The sequence below is a fragment of the Macaca nemestrina genome, chromosome 8, assembly GCF_043159975.1.
Source record: "Macaca nemestrina isolate mMacNem1 chromosome 8, mMacNem.hap1, whole genome shotgun sequence".
In the NCBI taxonomy this organism is placed as follows: domain Eukaryota; kingdom Metazoa; phylum Chordata; class Mammalia; order Primates; family Cercopithecidae; genus Macaca; species Macaca nemestrina.
Window position 1 is genome coordinate 21,588,417 of NC_092132.1, and position 22,376 is coordinate 21,610,792.

The 22,376-nt window shown below is 43.3% G+C and overlaps 1 protein-coding gene across 2 annotated transcripts in view; it reads left to right on the forward strand.

Annotated features, from left to right (window-relative positions):
• The window catches only part of LOC105468485 (annexin A13), a 58,787-nt gene that overhangs the window by 3,689 nt on the left and 32,722 nt on the right, over positions 1-22,376 (forward strand). For both annotated transcript variants that reach the window (XM_011718683.3, XM_011718684.3), the window contains one exon: positions 21,924-21,999. In XM_011718683.3, coding sequence (XP_011716985.2) covers positions 21,924-21,999 — 76 coding nt within the window. The remainder of the gene's footprint in view (positions 1-21,923; positions 22,000-22,376) is intronic.

Below are 22,376 nucleotides of genomic sequence, written 5' to 3' on the forward strand. Positions count from 1 at the left end.
GGTCATTGCACATGATCATAACTGAAAACCGATTTGTAAATGTTAGAACATCTGTTCAGCGGTCTGCCACGTTGTTTGTGAACATGCCAAGTTTATGACTTGCTTGTGCCAATGTTTAGCCAACATAAATATTGTCTCCAGTGGGGAACAGTTTGGGACTTGTGGCAGGTGAACACCAGGCGAGCTCAGATGAAGGTGGACCAAGAACACCCAAAAGCTGCATGACAAGTGGGGAAATAGGTCCAGATTCCTGAGAGAAGAAGAGAGGCTCTGGAGGCAGGTAAAAATTGGCTGGGAATTTGAAATTAAAATAAGTATGGTCTTAACCAAGGGTTTGCATGAAACTGTGATCCCAAATCCAGAAGACCCATAGTCAAACCGTAGCAAAAAGCAGTCTAAATCATTTCAAAAGATCTTTCTTCAAAATAAATAAAATCCTTATTTATTTATTTATTTAAGATCCTCTTAAATAAATAAGATCAGGAAATATTTTTTTTTTTAAACAGGGTCTTGCTCTGTTGCCCAGGCTGGAGTGCGGTGGCACAATCATGGCTCACTGCAGCCTCGACCTCCCTGGCTCGAGCAATCCTTTCACCTCAGACCTCCAAGTAGGTGGGACTACAGGTGTATGCCACCATGCCCAGCTAATTTTTTGTAAAGATAGGTCATCCTATGTTGCCCAGGCTGGTCCCAAACTCCTGGGCTCAAGTGATCCTCCCACCTCAGCCTCCCAAAGTTCTGGGATTACAGGTGTGAGCCACTGCACCTGACCTCAGGAAATCTTTTATCCCAGAAAGTTAGTCCTTCAGAACATCACCGCAAAAGTGTGGGAGGAAGTGAAAGGGCCTCTGATGTCAAAACATGACATGCACCAAAGCATACCTTCTTCATTTAAAGACAAGTCTCCGAAGGGTAGCTACATTTTAGGTATGATTATGGAATCTTAGCCTTTTGGGTATTTTGTCTATGGTGGATTAAAAAAAAAAAAAAAAAGCAGCCATTGTAAGGAGGTGGTAAGAAGTCGGCAGAGGACAGATACACTGATAGAAGGAAGAACCTACAAAATGAAACCTCAACACAAGAATTCTAGAGCCGCGGGGTCTGGGGCCACTTGGTGCAGGGGAGAGAATCCTGCATGTCCCAGCAGCGCGAGCCCGCCTCCCAGTGCTACAGCCACAGCAACAAGAACCAAAACTAAAACTCCCAGTGGTGATGGTTGTAACTGGAGGTTTAAATGAGACCTTCTGAAATGTTAATGATAATAACTGACATTTATAAAGTGCTTAGTAGACTGTGAGCTATTTTGAGGGTGTGAACAGTGACCCTGGAAGTTGGAGTCCTTCATGCCACCAAGCACTTCACATGTGTTATGTCATTTGGTCTTCATAACAATCCTATCAGGGAGATACTATCATTAGTCCCCCTTTTAAATATGGGGAAAGTAAGGCAAAAAGAGTTTAGGTAAATTGTCCCTAGTTGGACTGCTAGTAAGAGGTCAAGCATGGATTTGGATTTAGGCACAAATTTTTAACACTATGCCTTGGGTTCAATAAAGTTTCTTTTTATGCCAAATAGAAGCTTAACCTATTGGGATTTCTGAAACTGTTGAACTGAATCATCACCTTGTTATCTCTTTACCCCCTTCCCTGAGCTTTCTGCATTCCTTGCCCCCCAAGCTGGATTGAATGCTCTTCCTTAAGGCTTTCATAGTTCTGTCTGCATAACTATTACTCCACTCCCATGTGGTTTTTTGTCTTTGTTTTGTGTTTTGAGACAAGGTCTCACTCTGTTGCACAGGCTGGAGTGCAGTGGCACAATCACTGCTCACTGCAGCCTCTGCCTCTCGGGGTTCTCCTACCTCAGCACCTCCATACCCCCAAGTAGTTGGGACCACAGGCGAGCATGACAACACCCAGCTACTTTTTAATTTTTTGTAGAGATGGGAGGGGAGTCTTCCTATGTTGCTCAGGCTGGTCTACAACTCCTAGGCTCAAGCAATCCTCCAACCTCAACCTCCCAAAGTGCTGGGATTACAGGTGCAAGCCACTGCGCCCAACAGAACCACCTGTTTTGTACACCTGCCTCACACTGGACTGATGGTTTCCTGAAGGTAGAACTGTATTTTGTTCACCTTTATATCCCCATCACCAACACAATGCCTGCAGCATGGTAGACGCTTAACAAAATTTAGATAAATTCATCGATGCATTCATTACATTTTCTAAATAAATCTTAAACAAATGAGTGTTTTGCCCAGTTGGAGTTCAAATTCCTATATCTATTTGCATTCCCAGACCAATTCATGTGCAAGGCCCTGGCATCTGTATATTTTTAAACTCCCCAAATGATTCTAATGTATCCAAAGTTCAGAGCCATGAGTCTAATGTCAGGTATTCTAGTGCAGTAGTTTTCAAATGAAGTCTCCCAGGCCTGCATCATTGGTATAATCTAGGATCTTGTTAGGAATGCGAATTCTGGAGCCTCATCCAAGATCTACAGAATCAGAAACTCTGGAGGTAGAATCCAGCAATCTGCATCTGAACAAGCCTTCCACGTGAAACTGATGCATGCTCAAGTTTGAGAATGACAGTTGAAGCATAAGTCTTTCCCATGCCCAGGATGGGGCTATGCCTTGGCATTGACTATGGGGAACTCCCACCATTCAACCTGTAGAGATGCCCAGATGATGGCATTGAAACCCAGGTTAACACCATGCCTTCCTCCCCAGGCTTCTCACCCTGAATGCAGCCTGGAGAACTCCCCCATTCTGCTCCTTTCCCCACCCCACCCAGGCTTCCCTCTCGCCCTGCTGCCATGTAAGATGTGACTCTGCTCCTCCTTCACCTTCTGCCATGACTGTGAAGCCTCCCCAACCATGTGGAACTGTGAATCCATTAAACCTCTTTCCTTTATAAATTACCCACTCTGGGGTATGTCTTTATTAGCAGCTTGAAAACGAGCTAATACAGACAGCAATCGTTGGATTCAGGAAATACTCTAAATCCAGGATGATTTCATTTTGAGATCCTTAACTAATCACATCTACAAAGACTCTCTTTCCAAATAAGGTGAATTCTGCAGCTATGAGTAGACATGAGTTGGGTTGAGGAGGTATAGGCATAGGGAAGCCCAAGTCAGAATCAGGCAAGGGAGTAAAAACTTGAGTGCTGCTTTTAGCTAGACCATGCTGGAAGCTAGTGGAGAAGGGCTTGGAGAGAAACATGGCCAGAGGCAAGTCAAGCACTTGGGAAACAGTGGCCTTGGAGAGAAATGAAGACCCTCTGCCGCCCTCCGCCCTCATCAGCTAAAATAGCAACAATGGAATTGGGGACAAGAAGGCAGATCGGAGTCAAAGGAACATAACTTGCTAAGTGGATGCGGGAGGTGAGGGAAAGGAAGATGACAGAGTGACTCCAGGTGTCTTGTCTGGTTTGTGTGTGTGCACAGGTGGATGGTGGCACATCCCAGGGATGTAAGGCAGTGACAGATTGAATTTGGTTTAGGGATCTATAGAGTTTGAGATATCTTTGGGAAATATGAGTTCACAGTTGTTATTGTTTGTTTCTTGGACAACTAGTATGTGTTTGATCAAAAGTAGCACAGCACAGGACTCACTTTGACTTAAATAACAAAGACATTTAATTGTCAATTCTAACAGGAGCTCTGAATTAAGCTAATTCCAGTGTTGGTTCAGCAGTTCAGTACATCATTAGGGACCCAAGCTATGTCTGCCTTTCTGTCCTGCCACTCTGGATGTATTAGCAATGTCTCCCCGCCTAGGTGCAAGATAACGGTCATGTGTTCAAGTTAATGCTCTCTCAAGATAGTCACAAGCAAGAAGGAAGCAGATAGAGGGAAAAAATACCTTCTTCCTTATGTACCACTCCCCTATCAGGGAGGAGAATCTTTCTGCAAAGCTCCAAGCAGCAGACATCCCCTTCTATCTCATGGGCCAGAACTGGTCAAAAGCCCAACTCAAGACTGGCAGAGAAGAAGAGGAGACCCTTGAATCATAATTCATCCCTGAAGCTGAGCAAATCATCTTCTCAGTTCTCTCTCTCTTCTCTCTATGCATTGACTTATTTCTCTCCTACTGAAAATAAGTTTTTTCTTTTCCTGGTGTGGGAAGCAAAAGGGGTTGGTAAGAGGGAGGCATGGCCATAGATAGTTCAGGCACCAAGAGAGCTCCATGGCCTCCCATAGCTCCAGATTAGCAGCCTCAAGGAAAATCTCTTCTTCCTCTAAGTATCTGTAAGATGCCAGGGAAGAATTCTTGTTGACTTGGGTCATGTACCTACCCCATGAATAATCATAGTTGGTAAGGTTGGCTTTATCCTTGGGGATGGGGTATATTGCTTTATCATCACCTCTTTCTTATAACTATTATATTTAATAATATTACTACTGCTATTACTACTACCACTACTAATACTAATACTACTAGATGGACTGAAATAGAAAGAGGATGCAAACTTGAAGATCAGATAGAAAGGGAGAAAAATAATTCTCTTTCCAAACAATGGGGACTTGGATGAGAGTGGTAGGAATGAAAAGGAAGATAAAAATGTTTAAGAGAATTTTAAAGAAAGAATTAATAGATTAAAAAATTAATTAATTAACTAAAAGAATTAATTTTTTTGGATCCAATGTATAAACTCTTCTACCAGGGGAAAGAATAACACTCATTGTTTTGATACTGACTGAGACAGAAATTTGCTCACAGCAAATTTAGCTATTTCCCCTTGTTTCCTTTTCAGCAAATCAGAACTTGTCCACATACTGCTGATTGCATCCTGCCAGACAGCACATTTGATGCCATGAAGGCCCCGCTCAGCCCCCAATATTCTCACTTTTCATTTCCAATCTGCCCACTTATCATTAACTCTTGAGGATTCCTGCAAGTAATGAATCCCAAGTTCATACTCTCACTGAATTGGCAAAAGACGAAATTTGGCAATATAAGAAGGAAATGGATCATTCTTTTCTAATGAGAAACGTGCTTCATTTTTCATAACTCCTGAAGGCATGGTTCCTTTCATGGTTGAGAAATAGCCATCATCTCCCCACAACCACTTTATCCTCCAAGTTCTCTTTTGTTGATGCAATACAGCAGTAATTGGATATCTGGAAGTTTAGCACTCTTCAGAGGTCTCCAACTCCCCAAACAATCTGTGGACAACCTCAAAGCAGACAGTCATTTTCCCCAGGACACAAAATCTTGTTTCCAGATAATGAATGTTATTCCGCTTCTACTAGAAACTCCAAGTTCTCCAGCCCAACACAGCACTCAAGGGCCCCTAAGAATGAGTCAACAGAGAGATGTCACTTGGCCACATCACCCTGCCAGTGTAGGCTGGGATGTTCACAACAATCTTGATGCAGACAAAGAAGCAGGAGGTGACAACAGGTTTCTCACTTTGAACTGATCTCAGCTCACACTCTTCCTCCTAGTTACCTTATCCCAGCACTCATCTTTCAGATTTGTCATCTGGGTTACTTTGCAGAAAAATTAAAGAAAGTAAGACATCATGGTCCATTTCTATTCTTCCCTTTTAAGTTACCACAGCAATTTGCCCTTGGTGACCGGAGTCCTTGCTTTAGTCAGTACCTGTGTGCCATTTACCACCAGAGGCTTGGCCTTCTCCACACTTTTTAAAGAGATCCGTTGACAGAATTGTTACAACTATTTGGCCAGGGTTGTAGACCCTTGGCACATTAGTCCTTGGCACTGCTGACATTTGGGCCCAGGTAATTATTTGTGTGTGTGTGGCGGGGTGGTGGGGGAGACGGCGCTGTCTGTTCTGCGCATTGTTGTAGGATGTTTAGCAGAATCCTGGCCTCTATCACTAGATATTCCAGTAATACTCCCCTACTCGTGCCAACTGAAAATGTCTCCAGACATTGCCAATTGTCTCCTGGGAGACAAAAATCGCTCCTGATTGATTGAGAACCACCGCTTAAATAGGAAAACAAGGCTCCAGGGCAAATGTCCTCAGAGTGTCTTTATGTCTCTGGATCTCTACCAGAAATCACCATTCCTGCCCTTCTGGCCCAGGCATGTCCCTACACTGATTTCTTCTCTTATAACAGGGAAAAGTCAGCTTCTCTTGAAGATTGACCCTTGTCCTCCTGTTGATGACAGCAGCAGCCAAGAGGTAGCAGTTTTCTCAAAACTGTTAGCCCATGAGTAACTTCTTCTTCTTCTTTTTAAAAGATTATTTATTTCCGTGGGTTTTGAGGGAACAAGTGGTATTTGGTTACATGAGTAAGTTTTGGGGCAGCAGGTGGTATTTGGTTACATGAGTAAGTTCTTCAGTGGTCATTTGTGAGATTTCAGTTCACCCATCACCCGAGCAGTATATACTGAACCCTATTTGTAGTTTTTTATTCCTCACCCTCTCCCACCCTTTCCTCCAAGTCCCAAAACTCCACTGTACCATTCTTATGCCTTTGCATCTTCATAGCTTAGCTTCCACTTAAGAGTGAGAACATATGATGTTTGGTTTTCCATCCCTGAGTTACTTCACTTAAAATAGTATTCTCCAATCCCATCCAGGTTGCTGCAAATGCCATTAATTCATTCCTTTTTATGGCTAAGTAGTATTTTATTGTATATATATATATATACCACAGCTTCTTTATCCACTCATTGATTGGTGGGCATTTGGGTAGGTTCTGCATTTTTGCAATTGCAAATTGTGCTGCTCTTAATGTGTATGTGCAAGTATCTTTTTCGTATAATGACTCCTTTTCCTCTAGGTAGATAACCAGTAGTGAGATTGCTGGATCAAATAGTAGTTCTTATACCAGAGTGAGATGGGTTTCACTGCAGAAACCCTCAGTAACAAGGCTGCTGGGCTGCTGGATTTCCTGTCTAGATGAGCAGTGCTCCCGTGGAAAGATGTGGGCTGGAACCATCAGGAGCTGATTAGCTCACCTCTCCTCTGGTTGGGTGTAGTACCCTGCTTGGACTCCTTATGCCAGAGCTCAGTGCATGGCAAGATGACCACAATGTTTACACTCCTGAGTATACCATCAGTACCTTCGGGTACAATGGTGCCCACCACTTTAAGACACAACATATTGAAGGGCCTTCAAGTCAGGTCTCCTACCTCCTACCCCGCCCAGCAGTCACCTTTGATAGGTAAATATCACATCAAAACGTGTAACCCAGACAGCATAGCCTAAGGAAGCTTGTCTTTCTGTAAAATGACCTAACTATACCAATTTTCATTAAAAAGCATTGAAGTGCCAACATGGAAGCAATCCCAAATGTAAGAGAAAGGTCATGTTTTAATCTAAAGAATTACACTCATTTTTCAGAACATACACAGTCAACATATGTAAGCAAATCATGTTGAGCTGTGATCCAAATGGATGTTTTTCTAGTTTTAGTTTTATTTGTCAAATGATACAAATATTTCTGCCCCTTTAGAGTGATAGCCAAACACTTAGTCATCATGTATGTCACTGTAACACTGCATCTTGGAAAGGAGGTATCAACAGCAATGAACAATTCTGTAACATTCCAGCACCCTACTAAGGTGGGCAGAGCTCAAGTTTCCTAACACACTTTCCCATCAGCTCTCTGATCAACCCCCACAGACGAATAAACCTCTAATGTGGGAAGAGGTTCTAGGCATGAAGGAATTCGCTTGCTTTTAGTTGGTGTGAGATCATGGAGGATCCCAATGAAAACAGCAATAACTACATGATGAAATATCAAATATTCTTATTCAAACTGTGCTTAAATATACCCAACAGGTTATACTGCCAGATATATATTTTTCTGTTGGGTAGTTTTACTTTTTGCTCTGGCAAGCAATTAAGTGGATTTTAATTAACAAAAAAAAAAAAAGCAAGGCTTTTTAAAAATCAAATTTATTGTTCCAAGGAAATCATGCCCAAGAAGCAATCGACTTAATGAAACCAATATGTCACTGATCACCCAAGATTCATGCTTCAGATGTGAATGGCCCCTCTATTTTGTTTCAAATTGCCCATCAATCTCTACTAACCATGTCTGTGGAAATGTTACCAGGATATTTTCTGGCTCTGAATTTATGAACGTTAAAAGTACAATAATTTGCATTCATACTAACTGGCTTCAAAGTGCAAATGAGTAACCAGTTAGAGGTAAAAGAACATTGTTCTGAGAGAGAGAGGAGCTGGGTGTCTTCATAAGGTGACCCTGGGCAGGTGACTTAACAACCAGGCTTCAGTTTCTTTAAATGAGGGGATTGGATACATTAAATGTCTCCCAAACTTCAGATATAAGTACAAACTTCATGATTGTTGCCAAATACGTGGGTCACCTCTTCTACTAATTACTCTGTTAATTATTTTAAATACTCACTTTTTAATATAAATTAATTGATCTTAAAAGGAAATTTTATACTGATACCATAAATGGAAAATTAATATCAATTGACATAAATGTAGATAATTAAATGAAAGCAAAAAGAATGTATTAAATTCTAACTAAATTTGATATTGCCAGTTGAAGGGTAAGGTCCTATTCTCTGACTAAAAAAGGACCTGTCTACATGGTCTACATGGGATACAGTGGGAGTCCACAAAGTAAATAATGAGGATTTGTGGGCCACAGAACCTCTGGTGCAAGTAGGTAACTCTGCCATTGTAGTGCAAGAAGCCATAGACCAAATGTAAATGAATGGGTTGGCTGTGTTCCAATAAAACTTTATTTACAAAAATAAGTAATGGGCCAGATATGGCCCTCAGTCTGCAGTTTGCCAACCCCTGGATTAGATGAGTGTGAAAGACCCACTATCACTAAGCACAGACTTAATCAGAAGAGTTGGGAGAGAATTTTAAAAGGAGTTCCTTTCCTAGTTGGAGGTCCAATGACTTTAACGCTTTCAGCGTTCCACGTCACCCATTTGGAAAAACCTGGGTTGAATTTTCACTTTAAGATTTCATCCTGGCCGGGCGCGGTGGCTCACGCCTGTAATCCCAGCGCTTTGGGAGGCCGAGGCGGGCGGATCACAACGTCAGGAGATCGAGACCACGGTGAAACCCCGTCTCTACTAAAAATACAAAAAATTAGCTGGGCGCGGTTGTGGGCGCCTGTAGTCCCAGCTACTCGAGAGGCTGAGGCAGGAGAATGGCGTGAACCCGGGAGGCGGAGCTTGCAGTGAGCCGAGATGGCGCCACTGCACTCCAGCCTGGGGGACAGAGCGAGACTCCGTCTCAAAAAAAAAAAAAAAAAAAAAAGATTTCATCCTAAACCTCTTCCCTTTATCTTTAGCATCTTGGATAAAGTCAAGGATTTCTTACTCGTGTAAACCCTAAGCACGTTTCTAAGTTGTCCTCCTCCTTTACTGGGATGTCAATGGGGAAAGTTTCTAATTTTTCTCAGACTAATGGTTCTCAACCCTGGCTGTTTGTTAGAATTGTCTGGGGAGTTTTAGAAATACTTATACCTGATATACCACTATACCTCAGATTCTGATTTCATAGGATCAGACTGGGAGCCCAAATGATTTTGAGTGCAACCAGGGTTGAAAGGCTACTAATCCATATCTCGGCCAGGTCACCTTCCTCAGAGTCCATTATTTCCTCCATTTGGTATTGAATTCTAAGAGCCCCAAGCATTATTCAGCTCAAACTGTTTCACACCCGAAGGTCTTAGGACTGCACTTTCATTTGTGATTCCCGTTATTTCTCCAGCTGAGGTATGATTGAGCCCTCCCACACACCTTGGTTAAATTTACTATTCCTCTTTTCATTCTCTCTGCTTCATCACCCTAGAAGGCTTGACACTATTCTCAGCTCAAGATTTCCAGCCAAATAAGTTTCCTGTTCCATTCTTCTGTCCCTACTACTGCCACTGACTCTGACATTAATACAAACTGGGTGCAAGACGAGGATGCAAAGGGAAAGGCATTCAGTGTATTCTGTAACATACAAAGGAAGAAGATTCCTCCTCCCATGGAAAGGAAGAGAACATTTACCAAGTACTTACAATGTGTCAGGCATTGTGCTAGGTGCTGGGGATATGAGAATGAACATGACGTAGACCTAGCCTCCAAAAGGCTTACAGTCTAGGGAAGGAAATAGACTAATAAAAAAGCAAGATAATGTACCTGTAAAAGGATCTGATTGATTGAAGACTCCAGAACGGAGTGTAGCACAAAAGAGAAAGTCAGTGGTGTGCTAGAAAACGTCTCACCTCGAGCTCTCTAGGAGAAAACAAAAACCTAATTTGTGGTGCTTGCCAATTTCCATGGTGTAAATACTTTCACCATGACTGATTTCAAGTTACTGGCATGATCTCACTGAGCAGAGTTGGGAAGCGATCACACAATTGGCTCTTGCCAGCTTGCAAAGTCAGCTCCAGCTAGCGTGGCCAACCATCCTGGTTTACCTGGAACTGTCCCAGTTTTAGCACTTAAAGACCCACATTCCAGGGAACCCCTCTGTCCTGGGCAATCAAACAGTTTAGCTTCAGCACACCACTGGAAGAATTCGATTCTTCCCAAGAGGATCAGGAATGGTTTCAGAAAGCGGAGGCTCCAGCTTATTTGCTTAAGTAGAAACATTCTCCACTGTTGCCAATGGAATCAATGGAAACCAAGTGTTTAATAAAAAAGGAGGGTCACGAGGCTCTGTGCTGTCAATCTCAAGTTTCTTTGGTCCTCCGAGGACTCGGGAAGTTGCAGGGAGGAATCTACTTGCAGCATCCCCCCTTTTTCCTCCCCTGCCTTACACTGATGGACCTGTTGGGAATCAAACAACTTCAGCAATCCTTTTGCATAGATTCTGTCAAGCAAGGAGAAGTGATATTTTACCTATAAATATATTTGGCAATTTATCCAGCCAGAAAGCAGGCACCCTTAAGAAGTAAGCATATTGGAAACCTTGGCCATCTCACTGGCTTCATGTCTTTTCAGTCTCCAAAATGTGTCTGCTAAAATTCAGCCCCCTGGCACACTGTAGTCCTTTAGCTACGATCCCTCCTCTACTTGAAGGGAAAGATACTTTAGGAAAGGGAGAACTGGAAGATTGGGTGTGAAATGAGGAGGAGAGGAGAAGGAAGAAGCTTCCTAAGGGCAAAAGGACCACTTCCTCCCCTGCAAGCCCTGACTCATCATAATGAAACCTCCCTGTCCAGCACTCTGACATTGTCTTATATAATCTTCCTGAGATTCTTCAGGGTGGGCAGGTATTAGTCCCAGTTTATAAATGAGAGGCAGAAAACATGATTCCATTAGCATAGGAAGGAATATTGGGAGCAGAATTTGACAACAGTGCCTCTCCTGCATACACACTTTGCTCACTGGGAGATGTCTGTTTTGCCTTGCAAATAGTTGTGACTTCGTTTTCATTTTACTTTCTATTTTCTCATCATCAAGAATATTTATTGATCCGACAGTCATGCAAGAGGTTCTTGGTTTCCCTGGTCACTGGACAAGTCTCAGGTCTCAACTAGTGTTTCTGTAAAAGACTATCATTCTAAGAGTTGAACTGAGCTTTTCTTTCTTTCTCTTTCTTCTTTTCTTCTTTTCTTCATTTCCTCCTTTCTTCCTTCCTTCCTCCCTCCCTTCCTCCCTTCCTCCCTTCCTCTCTTCCCCCTTCCCTTCCCTTCCCTTCTTCCCTTCCTTCCTTCCTTCATTTCCTTCTTTCTTTCTTTCTTTCTTTCCTTCTTTCCTTCTTTCTTTCTTTCCTTCTTTCCTTCTTTCTTTCTTTCCTTCTTTCCTTTCCTTCTTTCTTTCTTTGTTTCTTTCTTTTTCTTTTCTTTTCTTTTCTCCTTCCTTCCTCCCTCCCTTCCTCCCTTCCTCTCTTCCCCCTTCCCTTCCCTTCCCTTCTTCCCTTCCTTCCTTCCTTCATTTCCTTCTTTCTTTCTTTCTTTCTTTCTTTCCTTCTTTCCTTCTTTCTTTCTTTCCTTCTTTCCTTTCCTTCTTTCCTTCTTTCTTTCTTTCTTTTTCTTTTCTTTTCTCCTTCCTTCCTTCCTTCCTTCCTTCCTTCCTTCCTTCCTTCCTCCCTCCCTCCCTCCCTCCCTCTCTCTCTCTTTCTTCCTGAGACAGGGTCTCGCTCTGTCACCCAGGCTGGAGTGCAGTAGCGCAACCATGGCTCACTGCAACCTCCACTTCCTGGCCTCAATTATTCTCCTGCTTCAGCCTCAGCCTCCCAAGTAGCTGGGACTACAGGCACGTACCACCATGCCAAGTTAAATTTTTAAAATTTTTGTAGAGACAGGGTCTCATTATGTTGCCCAGGCTGGTCTTAAACTCCTGGTCTCAAGCAATCCTCCTACCTTGGCTTCCCAAAGTGCTGGAATTACAGGCGTGAGCCACCCTACCTGGCCCAGCTTTTCTATTATTAAATTTTTCGGTGGCGGGCGCCTGTAGTCCCAGCTACTCAGGAGGCTGAGGCAGGAGAATGGCGGGAACCCGGGAGGCGGAGCTTGCAGTGAGCCGAGATCGCGCCACTGCACTCCAGCCTGGGCAACAGCGTGAGACTCCGTCTCAAAATAAATAAATAAATAAATAAAAAATAATAATTATTATTATTATTTAGACAATGACCCCCAAAATCGATTAATGAGAAGTCAATAGTAGAGTTTCTGAATCCAGACTGCATGGGTTTGAATCCCTATCTCATCATACTTGTGTGCCTTGGTTTTTCTCATCTGCAAAATAGGAGATAATAATACCTACCCCGTAGGGTTGCTGGGAGAATTAAATGCGTTGTTATTTGTAAACTGTCTGGACCCACGCCTGGCACATATTAAGTGCTCTATATTTTGCTGTCATTCTCAATTTGGAGTTTTCCTCCCATACGTCTCTCTTCAACCTCTAGCCCCTGCTACTCTTTATCTATGAGTACAAAGTGATTTCTAATTTAGGACAAGCTTATGTAAACAGACATGTTGAGCTTCCTATAGTAAACTTCCAATTTTAAAGGAACTACACAAAGCACCATGCAAAGGACTCACTCAACACTCAACAGGAATCAGGTCAAGATGGAAGAAAGGAATAAAAATAACACTCAGCACTCGCCACGTGTTGAATATCCTGCCAAACGCTCTTGATCCATATTCTCCTAACAACCCATACGAGGTGGGTACTATTATTACCATCTTTCAGATGGGAAAACAGCCTTGGAAAAGATATGGAGGGAAAAATAGCCTCATGCTTGGTTCAAAGGTAGATGTCTGTGAGAGAGGAGGTAGAACTTGTGTGACCTCAAAGAAGACCCTTCCCCAAACGACTCAGTTTCCCTAACTCTGTAGTGTTCTTAAGATCTATACAAGGCAAGTTTACAATGAAATATTATTCAGCCTCAAAAAAGAAGGAAATTCTGCCATTTGTGACAACTTGAACAAACCTGGAGAACATTATGCTACGTGAAATAAGCCAGAAAAATAAATACTGCATGATTCTACTTACATGAGGTACCTAAAATAGTCAAACTCATAGAAGTAAAGAATAGAACTGTACTTACCGGGGGCCAGAGGGAGGGGAAACGAAGCACTCTTCAACTGGTACAAAGTTTTGGTTATGCAAGATGAATTCACTCTAGAGATCTGGGGTACAGCAAATTGTACCCTATACTTTATTATGCACTTAAAAAATTGTTAAGGTCAAGTGCAGTGGCTCATGCCTGTAATCCTAACACTTATGGAGGCCAAGACTGAGGATTGCATGAGACAGGAGAATTGCTTGAGGTCAGGAGTTCAAGCTTATGTAAACAGACGTGTTGAGCTTCCTATAGTAAACTTCCAATTTTAAAGGAACTACACAAAGCACCATGCAAAAGACTCACTCAACACTCAACAGGAATCAGGTCAAGATGGAAGAAAGGAATAAAAATAACACTCAGACAGGGCAACATAGTGAGTCCCTCTTGCTACAAAAGTTTTTAGATACAAAGTATTATTTGTTTAATGGGTTGATGTCAAGTTAAATGTTCTTAACACACACACACAAGGGGACAGAAGGAAATTTTCATAGCTGATGAAATATTTATTACCTTGATGGTGGTGATGGTGTTGTGAGTGTATGCCTATGTCCAAATTCACCAAATTGTATAATTAAATATACAATATATTTTATAGCAATTATACCTCAGTAAAGATGTTTAAAATATTTTTCAGGGATTTTGAAAAAAAAAACTATAGGCAAGTTTAATCAGAATTTTAAAATTCTAATAAAATTTTTTATTTTATTAAAATAAAATTTAAAAATTCTAATAAAAAAATTAAAGGCAAGCTTAATCAGAATCACCAATATTGGTGCAAGGTGGCATTAACCAACAGTGGCAATGGTAACAGCTTAAACTGAGGAGAGTCAGGTGCGCTCTCTCCAGCACCCCCTTCACCTGCCTCCATTTTGCTCGTGCTTAACAAGCCCAGGCCACTACCTCGTTCTAATCTTGGCCCTGGTATTTAATCTCATTTCATGCCAGCTCAAACAGCAGCTCTCTGTAGATCAGTGTACAGCGAGCCCTCTGCCCTCTGCTCCCTGGCTCTTCCCAGGGGCCCTCCTGGCTCACAGCCCAGATACCAAGTAACCATTGTCAAATATTTACTGAGCAGAGTGCAGCCAGCCAACGCTTCTGAGGAACTGTACTGGAAATATTAAACAGTCCAAACGCCACTCCCATTGCATTTTGATAGTACTTTCAGAGTTTACAAATGACCCTTACATCCTATGTCACCCAGCGTCCCACCTCCTACGTGCCACCACCTGAGTGCTTACTGTAATCCAGCACTGTGCTACTACATCCCAAACACGAATGCATCTACACCTCATACCACCCCATGGGCAGGCGCATCTCCACTTTAAAGATGAGACAACTAAGGCTCAGAGACGTGAATCAGCTTACCCAAGGTGGTACAACCAGCAAAGGGCAAAACAGCAATTGAACAGAGTAGGTCTGACTCCCAAGTCCACACTATGTGGACTATTATGTCATGATTAGATGCAATCATGTTAGCACATTGATAGGTCATAGTAAGCACACAAGTACACAGACTCCCAAAGCATCAGGCTGTCGTCTCTCCCTGGCATGTCTTCCTTCCACCTCCATCTCTGTCTTTATTTAATTGCTTGCCCTACTGCCCTTTGAGAACCAGCACTAATGTCAACTCCTCCATAAAAATTCCTTTCTCCTCTCAGCTATTTGCACCCAGAAGTGCTTACTGTATTATAATGCAATTGTCATGTGTCATTTACACGTTTATTTCCCTGGAACAGGGACTATGCTTCATAGATCATGGAGTCCACCTCAACTGGGGTAGTGCTTAGCATACAATAGATTTTAATACTTGTTTGTTCAAGGACGATAAGGGAGGAAAGAAGAGGAGAAGAAAGAAGAAGAAAAAGAGAGAGAAAAATAATTCAGAGTCTAATTTGCCTGCAACATATTTCTTCTTAATTAATTCACATGCCTCTCATGAGACAATCTACTCCTACTGTCCAGCGTTGAAGCTATTGAAGTAGAAAATCAGGACACAAGGACTGACAAGTATGAATGTACTTAAATGAGTGTATTTCTGGCTGTGTTCTGGAAGATGCTGGTTACTATATAATACACAGAGCAACCAATTTGCAAATCATATCCCTCAGCAAACTCCTTCACACATTCCATCCCCAGTGTTTGCTGCAACCTGGAAGATGTTCCTAGAATGTTCCATTTCTATTATAAGAGTTAAGACTTCCTTGAATTGGACTGGGACAGAAGGCATTTGATGAGGCGTCTGTTTTTCCATTCTGGTTCTTCTGGCTGGGGGTACCAGAATCTTGATTCAGAAGAGCTGACCTCCCTCCTGGGCAATCTGGTCTGTTGCAGCAGGAACATCCCTGAGTCATTTCTCAGCGTGGGTGTTTTCTGCATTCTTTCTGCCAAGGTGACACCGCTTCCTAGGATCAGAGCATCTCAGTTTATTTTCTATGCTTCCTCCTTTGAGAAAAATGGATCATTCATGTCCTTGTTTTAGAGGAGGGAACACAGGAACGTAGATACACAGAGAAGGACATGTAGACCTACTAGAAGGAAGAAAAAACCAAAGAGGAAGTCCGCCCAGCACCAGGGCTGCCTTACTCACGCACCAGGCAGTGCCTTTCATAGAGCTGACAGCACTTGCTTCCATTTTGGACCTGAGGTCCAGGCATGATGGCCAGCACCTCACCAGAGTGGTATCCCACGGAGAGTCTCACACCCAATGAGGTGTGAATTATCACACTCGTCAAATGAGACAGCTAGCAAGGTGTGATGCTGGGACATCATGCCAGGCCACCTGGACTCCACAGCGTGACTGCCTGGTGTAAAATATATGTCTGGAACTTCAGATCCAAGCTGCAGGTGACCAATTGATCTTTAGAGTGCCATTTACAAGGTGAAATCTCCTCAAGCAGGAAAGGGGTTTGAAATATTCTGGAAAGTTTATTGCTGATTGGTCTTCAACAAATATCAATTGTTTGCATTTACTAAGACCGTGCTGTCAGCCAGGCTTGTTTTAGATGCTTGGCATGAATAACTTTAATTCCTCCAGGAACCTTACGTGGTAGGCACTATTATTATCCCCATTTACCATTGTTAGGTTCTAATTGAGATCCGAAAAAAGTCAGTGGTGTGGCACGTAGCTGGAAAAACACTGGAGGAATTGCAGGGAGTTTCAACATGGCTTCTTTCACTGGGTGCAAGCGAGCCTGGGTGTGGGCCTGGGCGTGAGCCCCAAGCCATAGGTACAGCGTTAGCAGCGTAATTGTACCTTGTACCGACAATAATGGCTCCGAGCCAAGCACGAGCGCATGTGAGTGGTTACTTAACGCACCTCACGTAGTGTGATTACATAAGTGCAGAGTTGTGCGTCTGCACTCCAAACCCACGGAGACACACAGCGTCGGAAAGTCGCCTCGGCCTACTGCCAACTAGAGTGCAGCCATGTCCCTTACAACCATGAAGAAAGTACGGCACAGAGAGGTTCTATAACTTGCCCAAAGTCACACAGCTAATAAACAGTTGTGCTGGGTCTCAAATTTACTTGACAATAAAGCCACATTCTTCAACTTTACTATTATTATATTTTCAATGGCCACCTATTATAAATATGATGTTGCTGGGGCATTATAAGATAAATATTTGACAAGTTTGGGAGATATCTATCCATCTGAGATCAACATATATGAATTAGAAAACTATATATCTACATATGGTACGTGTGTGTATATATCTTCACATACATACCTTCCAAACCTGTTCAATCTAAATATGTAGAATTGAAATCTGCATGAATATCACTTTTATGAGATCTTATAAATATCACAAGGCAGAAAGCCAAGAAATGACCCAAAGAGGCAGGGAAAGGGCTAACATTTCTCTAGCTCCCTGTTTTCTGGCATTTGAAAAGTTATTTCACGTAAGCCTCAAGCCTTGCAGCGCAGAGACTGCTCCCATTTTACAGATGAGGAGATGGTGGCTTAGAGGTTAATGGCCCAAGTTCACACAGCTGCTAAGAGGCAGCTCTGCATTCAAACCAGGCTTCCTGTGGGCTCAAAGCCCAGACCTCTAAAATCATTTTTATTGACGTTTAGTATCTTTTGCTGTTTTTATCTGTCTCCTGAGTGTCAGTGCAAGCACTGTCAAAATATGAACAAATTGAAAGAAAACAAAATAAGGAATGTTGCCCTGGCTCTACAATGTCTCATCGTTGAAAACGAGTGGAATATCCGTGTGGTCTCCTAAAGCCTCATAAGCAGGTCTGACCCCATCCTGGAGTCCCCTGCAGCCCATTCTGGATCTGACTTGCATTCTCACTGTATGCAGAAGTTCTGCTTAGTTGCTTCGGGTTTCAAAAACTAAATCTCCGGATAGGCAAACAGGCCTGAGGCCCCGTCATCAGCTGTCTATCCCATTAACAATGAACAATGGACGTGGAATGTCCATTCCATATACATTCCCGAGAAGAAGCTCGGTACCCGGCTCCTGGGAACAAGCCATAGGACACCCGTTCCTTCAGCACTGAGCATCGCTGATGAATACAGCCATTGTGGAGGCAGCCCCCACCACAATGAGGGGACAACGCCAAACAGACTGTTTGCTTTTTCTCTCTCTTTCTTTTAAAATCACATCACATGATTCTTTCACTTCGACATCAAATATCCTGCTGTTACAAGGAACAAGCCTGGATTATCTTCTCAAGCAGATTAGGAAAGATAACCAACATGGCTAACAGTGGTTCCTGCAGGGATTCAGGGCACTGGGACCTCAACCTGCCCTGCTGATGGTGGTGCCTCTGACAGAGAGTCCTACCCCACATTATTTGTTAAGAAAAAAAAAGAAGGCCGGTTGCAGTGGCTCATGCCTGTAATCCTAGCACATTGGGAGGCCGAGGTGGGTGGATTGCTTGAGCTCAGGAGTTTGAGACCAGCCTGGGCAACATGGTGAAACCCCATCTCTACCAAAAATACAAAAATTAGCCAGGTGTGATGGCACATGCCTGTAATCCCAGCTGCTTGGGTGGCTGAGGCAGGAGAATCGCTTGAACCTGGGAGGCAGAAGCTGCAGGGAACAGAAATTGCAACACTACACTCCAGCTTGGGCAACAGAGTGAGACCCTGTCTCAAAAAATTTAAAAAAAAAAAGGAAAAAAGGAAAAATTAAGTCCCAGTGTTATCGTCAGTCATAACACATGACTCAACATTCTCCTGCTGCACCTCCCAGATATCAGTTATTTGGGTTTTTTGGTCTTGGGCATGTTGAGAACATTCGTTTGTCTTACCCCTCAGCTCCTACAACTCTATGATATTTGTATCATGGAACGGCCTCCCTAAAACAGAAAGGGGATCAGGGGCAGGCATGTCATTTAGATCTGCCAGAATCAGAAAATCTGGTTCTAGCCTTGGCTCCCACTCAACCACTGCCTGGCCAGGTGATCTTAGACAAGTCTCCACACGGTCTCTGCAAGCCCTCACAGGTTCTTTGTGCAAATGAGAAAAAGGTGACCGTTGAGGGGAAGCAGTCCTGCCAGCACCAGGCTTGGCAATATGCCCCCAACTCAGTCCTGCCCCAGCCCCTCAGCCAGGGCCTCAGGCAGGGCATAACACGCACAGCCATTTGCAGAGCGCTGCGTCTCTGTTTCAGCGCATTAGTTGTGAAGTGGGACAGATCATGTGTCCCACAAAATTCTCTGCACTGATGAGGCTAACAGGACATAGAGAACAGCTTATGAATTAGCCGAGTGATAAGAGATTTCTGTTGCCCTGATTCAATTCTACCTCACTTCCTGGGCACTCCATAATACTTTGGATGAAAAGCAAAGAAGCCATTACTATTTTGAAGTTGCTTCTTCCACACTCAGAGGACCAGCTCCTTCAGAACTTGATCAAAAGTAGGGTGGCCCTTATAAGCGTATGGCCTCTGCAACTGCATAGGGCCCCATGCTCAGAAGGGCCCTGTGCTTGGCTTAATACTCTGATGTTACCATATTGAAATTCTTGGTAATTTTTGAGCAAGGAACCCTGCACTTTCATTTTGTACTAAGCCCAGCAAATTATGGAACTGGTCCTGCCAACAAGCCTTCAAAAGCACCAAATAGCTTTCTTATATCTCACAAAATATTTGAATAAGGAAAACAGGAGGTATCATTCTGCAACTCCAGCGTCATCCAACCCCTCTGTCGGATCATGGAAGCTCTAGTTATAGAATGTGAGGCAGTATTGTGCGCTGCACAGAGCACAGGCTTTAGGAGGCAAATTGAGCTGTGTTCAGTCCTGCATCCTGCCAGACCTTAAACAAATGATCTAACCTGCCTGAACCCAGGTTTCCTTACCTGGAAGGCAGAGCAGTAATGCCCACTCTTCCCCATGCATAATAAAGAAAGGTCTATAAACTGCCTGGCACACAGCAGGTGTACAACGGTATCAGTCCTCTTCCTGGCTTGTTTCAGGAACAGATGCTGCAAGATGGGGCATGCCTTCACGTTCCAAATGGCAGGGAGGTGATAGGTGGCCCTGACGATCCTTTCAGCTCTAGGAGTCTGTTATTCTCCATTAACCAAACCCTCAAGCCAGCTCACCTTCAGTCCACAGATATTAGCCAGGACACTTTGGGTCGCAAGGATGGAAACCCAACTCATGTTAACTTAGACCAAGGAAGTTTGCTAGTTAGTGAAACTGGGAAACCCAAGGACACAGGCGCTGCTGTGTCTGAGGATTTGTACAATGTGTTTCTTTCTCTCTCTCCCTTTATGTAGTGGACAAAATGGCCACTAAGAGCCCTAGACTCACGCACTTTCACTCTACCAGACCCAGTAGGAGGCAGACGTGTATCTCTCTCAGTATCTATGTAGCAACCAAGGGAAAGACTCCAATTGACTCTAATCCTGCTTGGATTACATCTTCACTCCTGAACCAATCCTGATTGCCAGAGTCACAGGGCATGTGCCCACATTGGTGACCAAGGGCAGGACAACGGGGCTCGAGCCTCATGACCAACAACCCCAATGAGGCCACACAATGGGGGAAGGGGAAATAAGGAAAATAAGGATGCCATGCAGAGACAGGCAACATACCCAGTGAGCTGCATGTGGTTTACTGTTCACTTCCACTGGGTGCCAAAGGAAATGAAAGCGGGGAGAACTGAACCGTGGTGGTACTGCCAGTAGCACTTAAACCAGCCTTCACTGAAGGATGGAAAATATATGGACACGCCAGCCGTGGTGGCTCACGCCTGTAATCCCAGCACTTTGGGAGGCCAAGGCAGGCAGATTGCCTGAGCTCAGGAGTTCGAGACCAGCCTGGGAAACATGGCAAAACCCCGTCTCTACTAAAAATACAAAAAATTAGCCAGGTGTGGTGGCGTGCACCTATAATCCCAGCTACTGGGGAGGCTAAGGCATGAGAATCACTTGAACCCAGGAGGTGAAGGTTGCAGTGAGCTGAGATGGTACCACTTCACTCCAGGCTGGGCGACACAGTGAGACTCTGTCTCAAAAAAAAAGAAAGAAAAGAAAAGAAAATATATAGACACATATCACTTAGGAGAAGCTCTGTGAGAAAAGGTAAAGACAGGAAACTCAGTGTGTTCCTAGCTACCAGCTGCGTAACTACAATGAACCTCACAGGTTAATTGCAGTTTTTAAAAGTTATGTGTTTATATTTGTGGTTAACTTCCATTTATGCAAGCAATACTGGGTTTCCATTTTTGTGCTAACAAAGATTTCCTTTTTAAGATAACTTTAAGTAAAAACAAATGTCAATTGAAAGGAAAATAAGCAAATAATAATTATAAGCAAATAGTAATTTGCTTATTAATTAGACATAGGTAACTGTGGACGCAATACTGCATGTATTGTGCCAATGACTGAAGTATGGGAAACAGCTCAGTACAATATATAAACAGGACTTTACCTTTCCAAGGAGCACTAAAACCAGAACTGTGCTTTTACTGGTTCCTATAGTGTCTCCAACAAGCCAAATATGTGTCTCTCAGTGTGTGGATGGCAAAGATCCAAGTCACCAAATGAACCTGTAATAAGGTCCTAGAACCCTCAGCTTCTGACCTATTCCTTAGACATAACTGTGTCTCCTGGCAAAGGGGGAGGACCAGCACTCCAGTACACTGGCCCAGAGTATTATTCTTTGTTTCAGAGGCAGACACACAAAGGTGGGGTTGATATGAAAATCGCTCATTGCAGAGCTGGCCAGGATGATTGTCCTTGAGGACAGAGGGGCCCATTCTCCTGGTCATCCAAGGCCAGCTGGCCCCAAGGAGTACCAGCCACCTCTCTGGGGCCAGAGTCTCCCCAGCCGATGTCCGCATGTACCAGTGTGTGAAGTGACAGCTGGTCCCTGGTTAGGATGACTGTTTGGTCCTCCAGTTTGCTACTGATTTTAGCCAGAGATCATTAAGGAATGTCTATATTGTCATCTCACCTTTTCAATTATTTTCTCCAGGCTAAAGCGAGCAGTCCTCAGGGTTTTGATGTGGATCGAGATGCCAAAAAGCTGAACAAAGCCTGCAAAGGAATGGGTATGAGAGACATTTTGTTGCTAATTTACTTCTGAAGTTGATTAAACTTGGTCTCATGTCCAACTTTCCCATGATGTTAGGAAGCTGACATCTCACTATCTTGTGTATTCCAAGCTAACGCAAGTCAATCACTTCCACTGACCTCTTTATTAAAGTTCACAAAATTATAGTAGGATCCTATGACTTTTCAGGATTCTATATAACAGCTAGGAGTTGGATATTGTGACATTTAATTTGACCTTGAGGTGAGAGAAACTTCATGAGAAGCGCAGTTCATGCAATCCTGGTGTATTAGTCTGTTCTCATGCTGCTAATAAAGACTTACCTGAGACGGGGTAATTTATAAAGAAAAAGAGTTTAACGGACTCCCAGTTCCA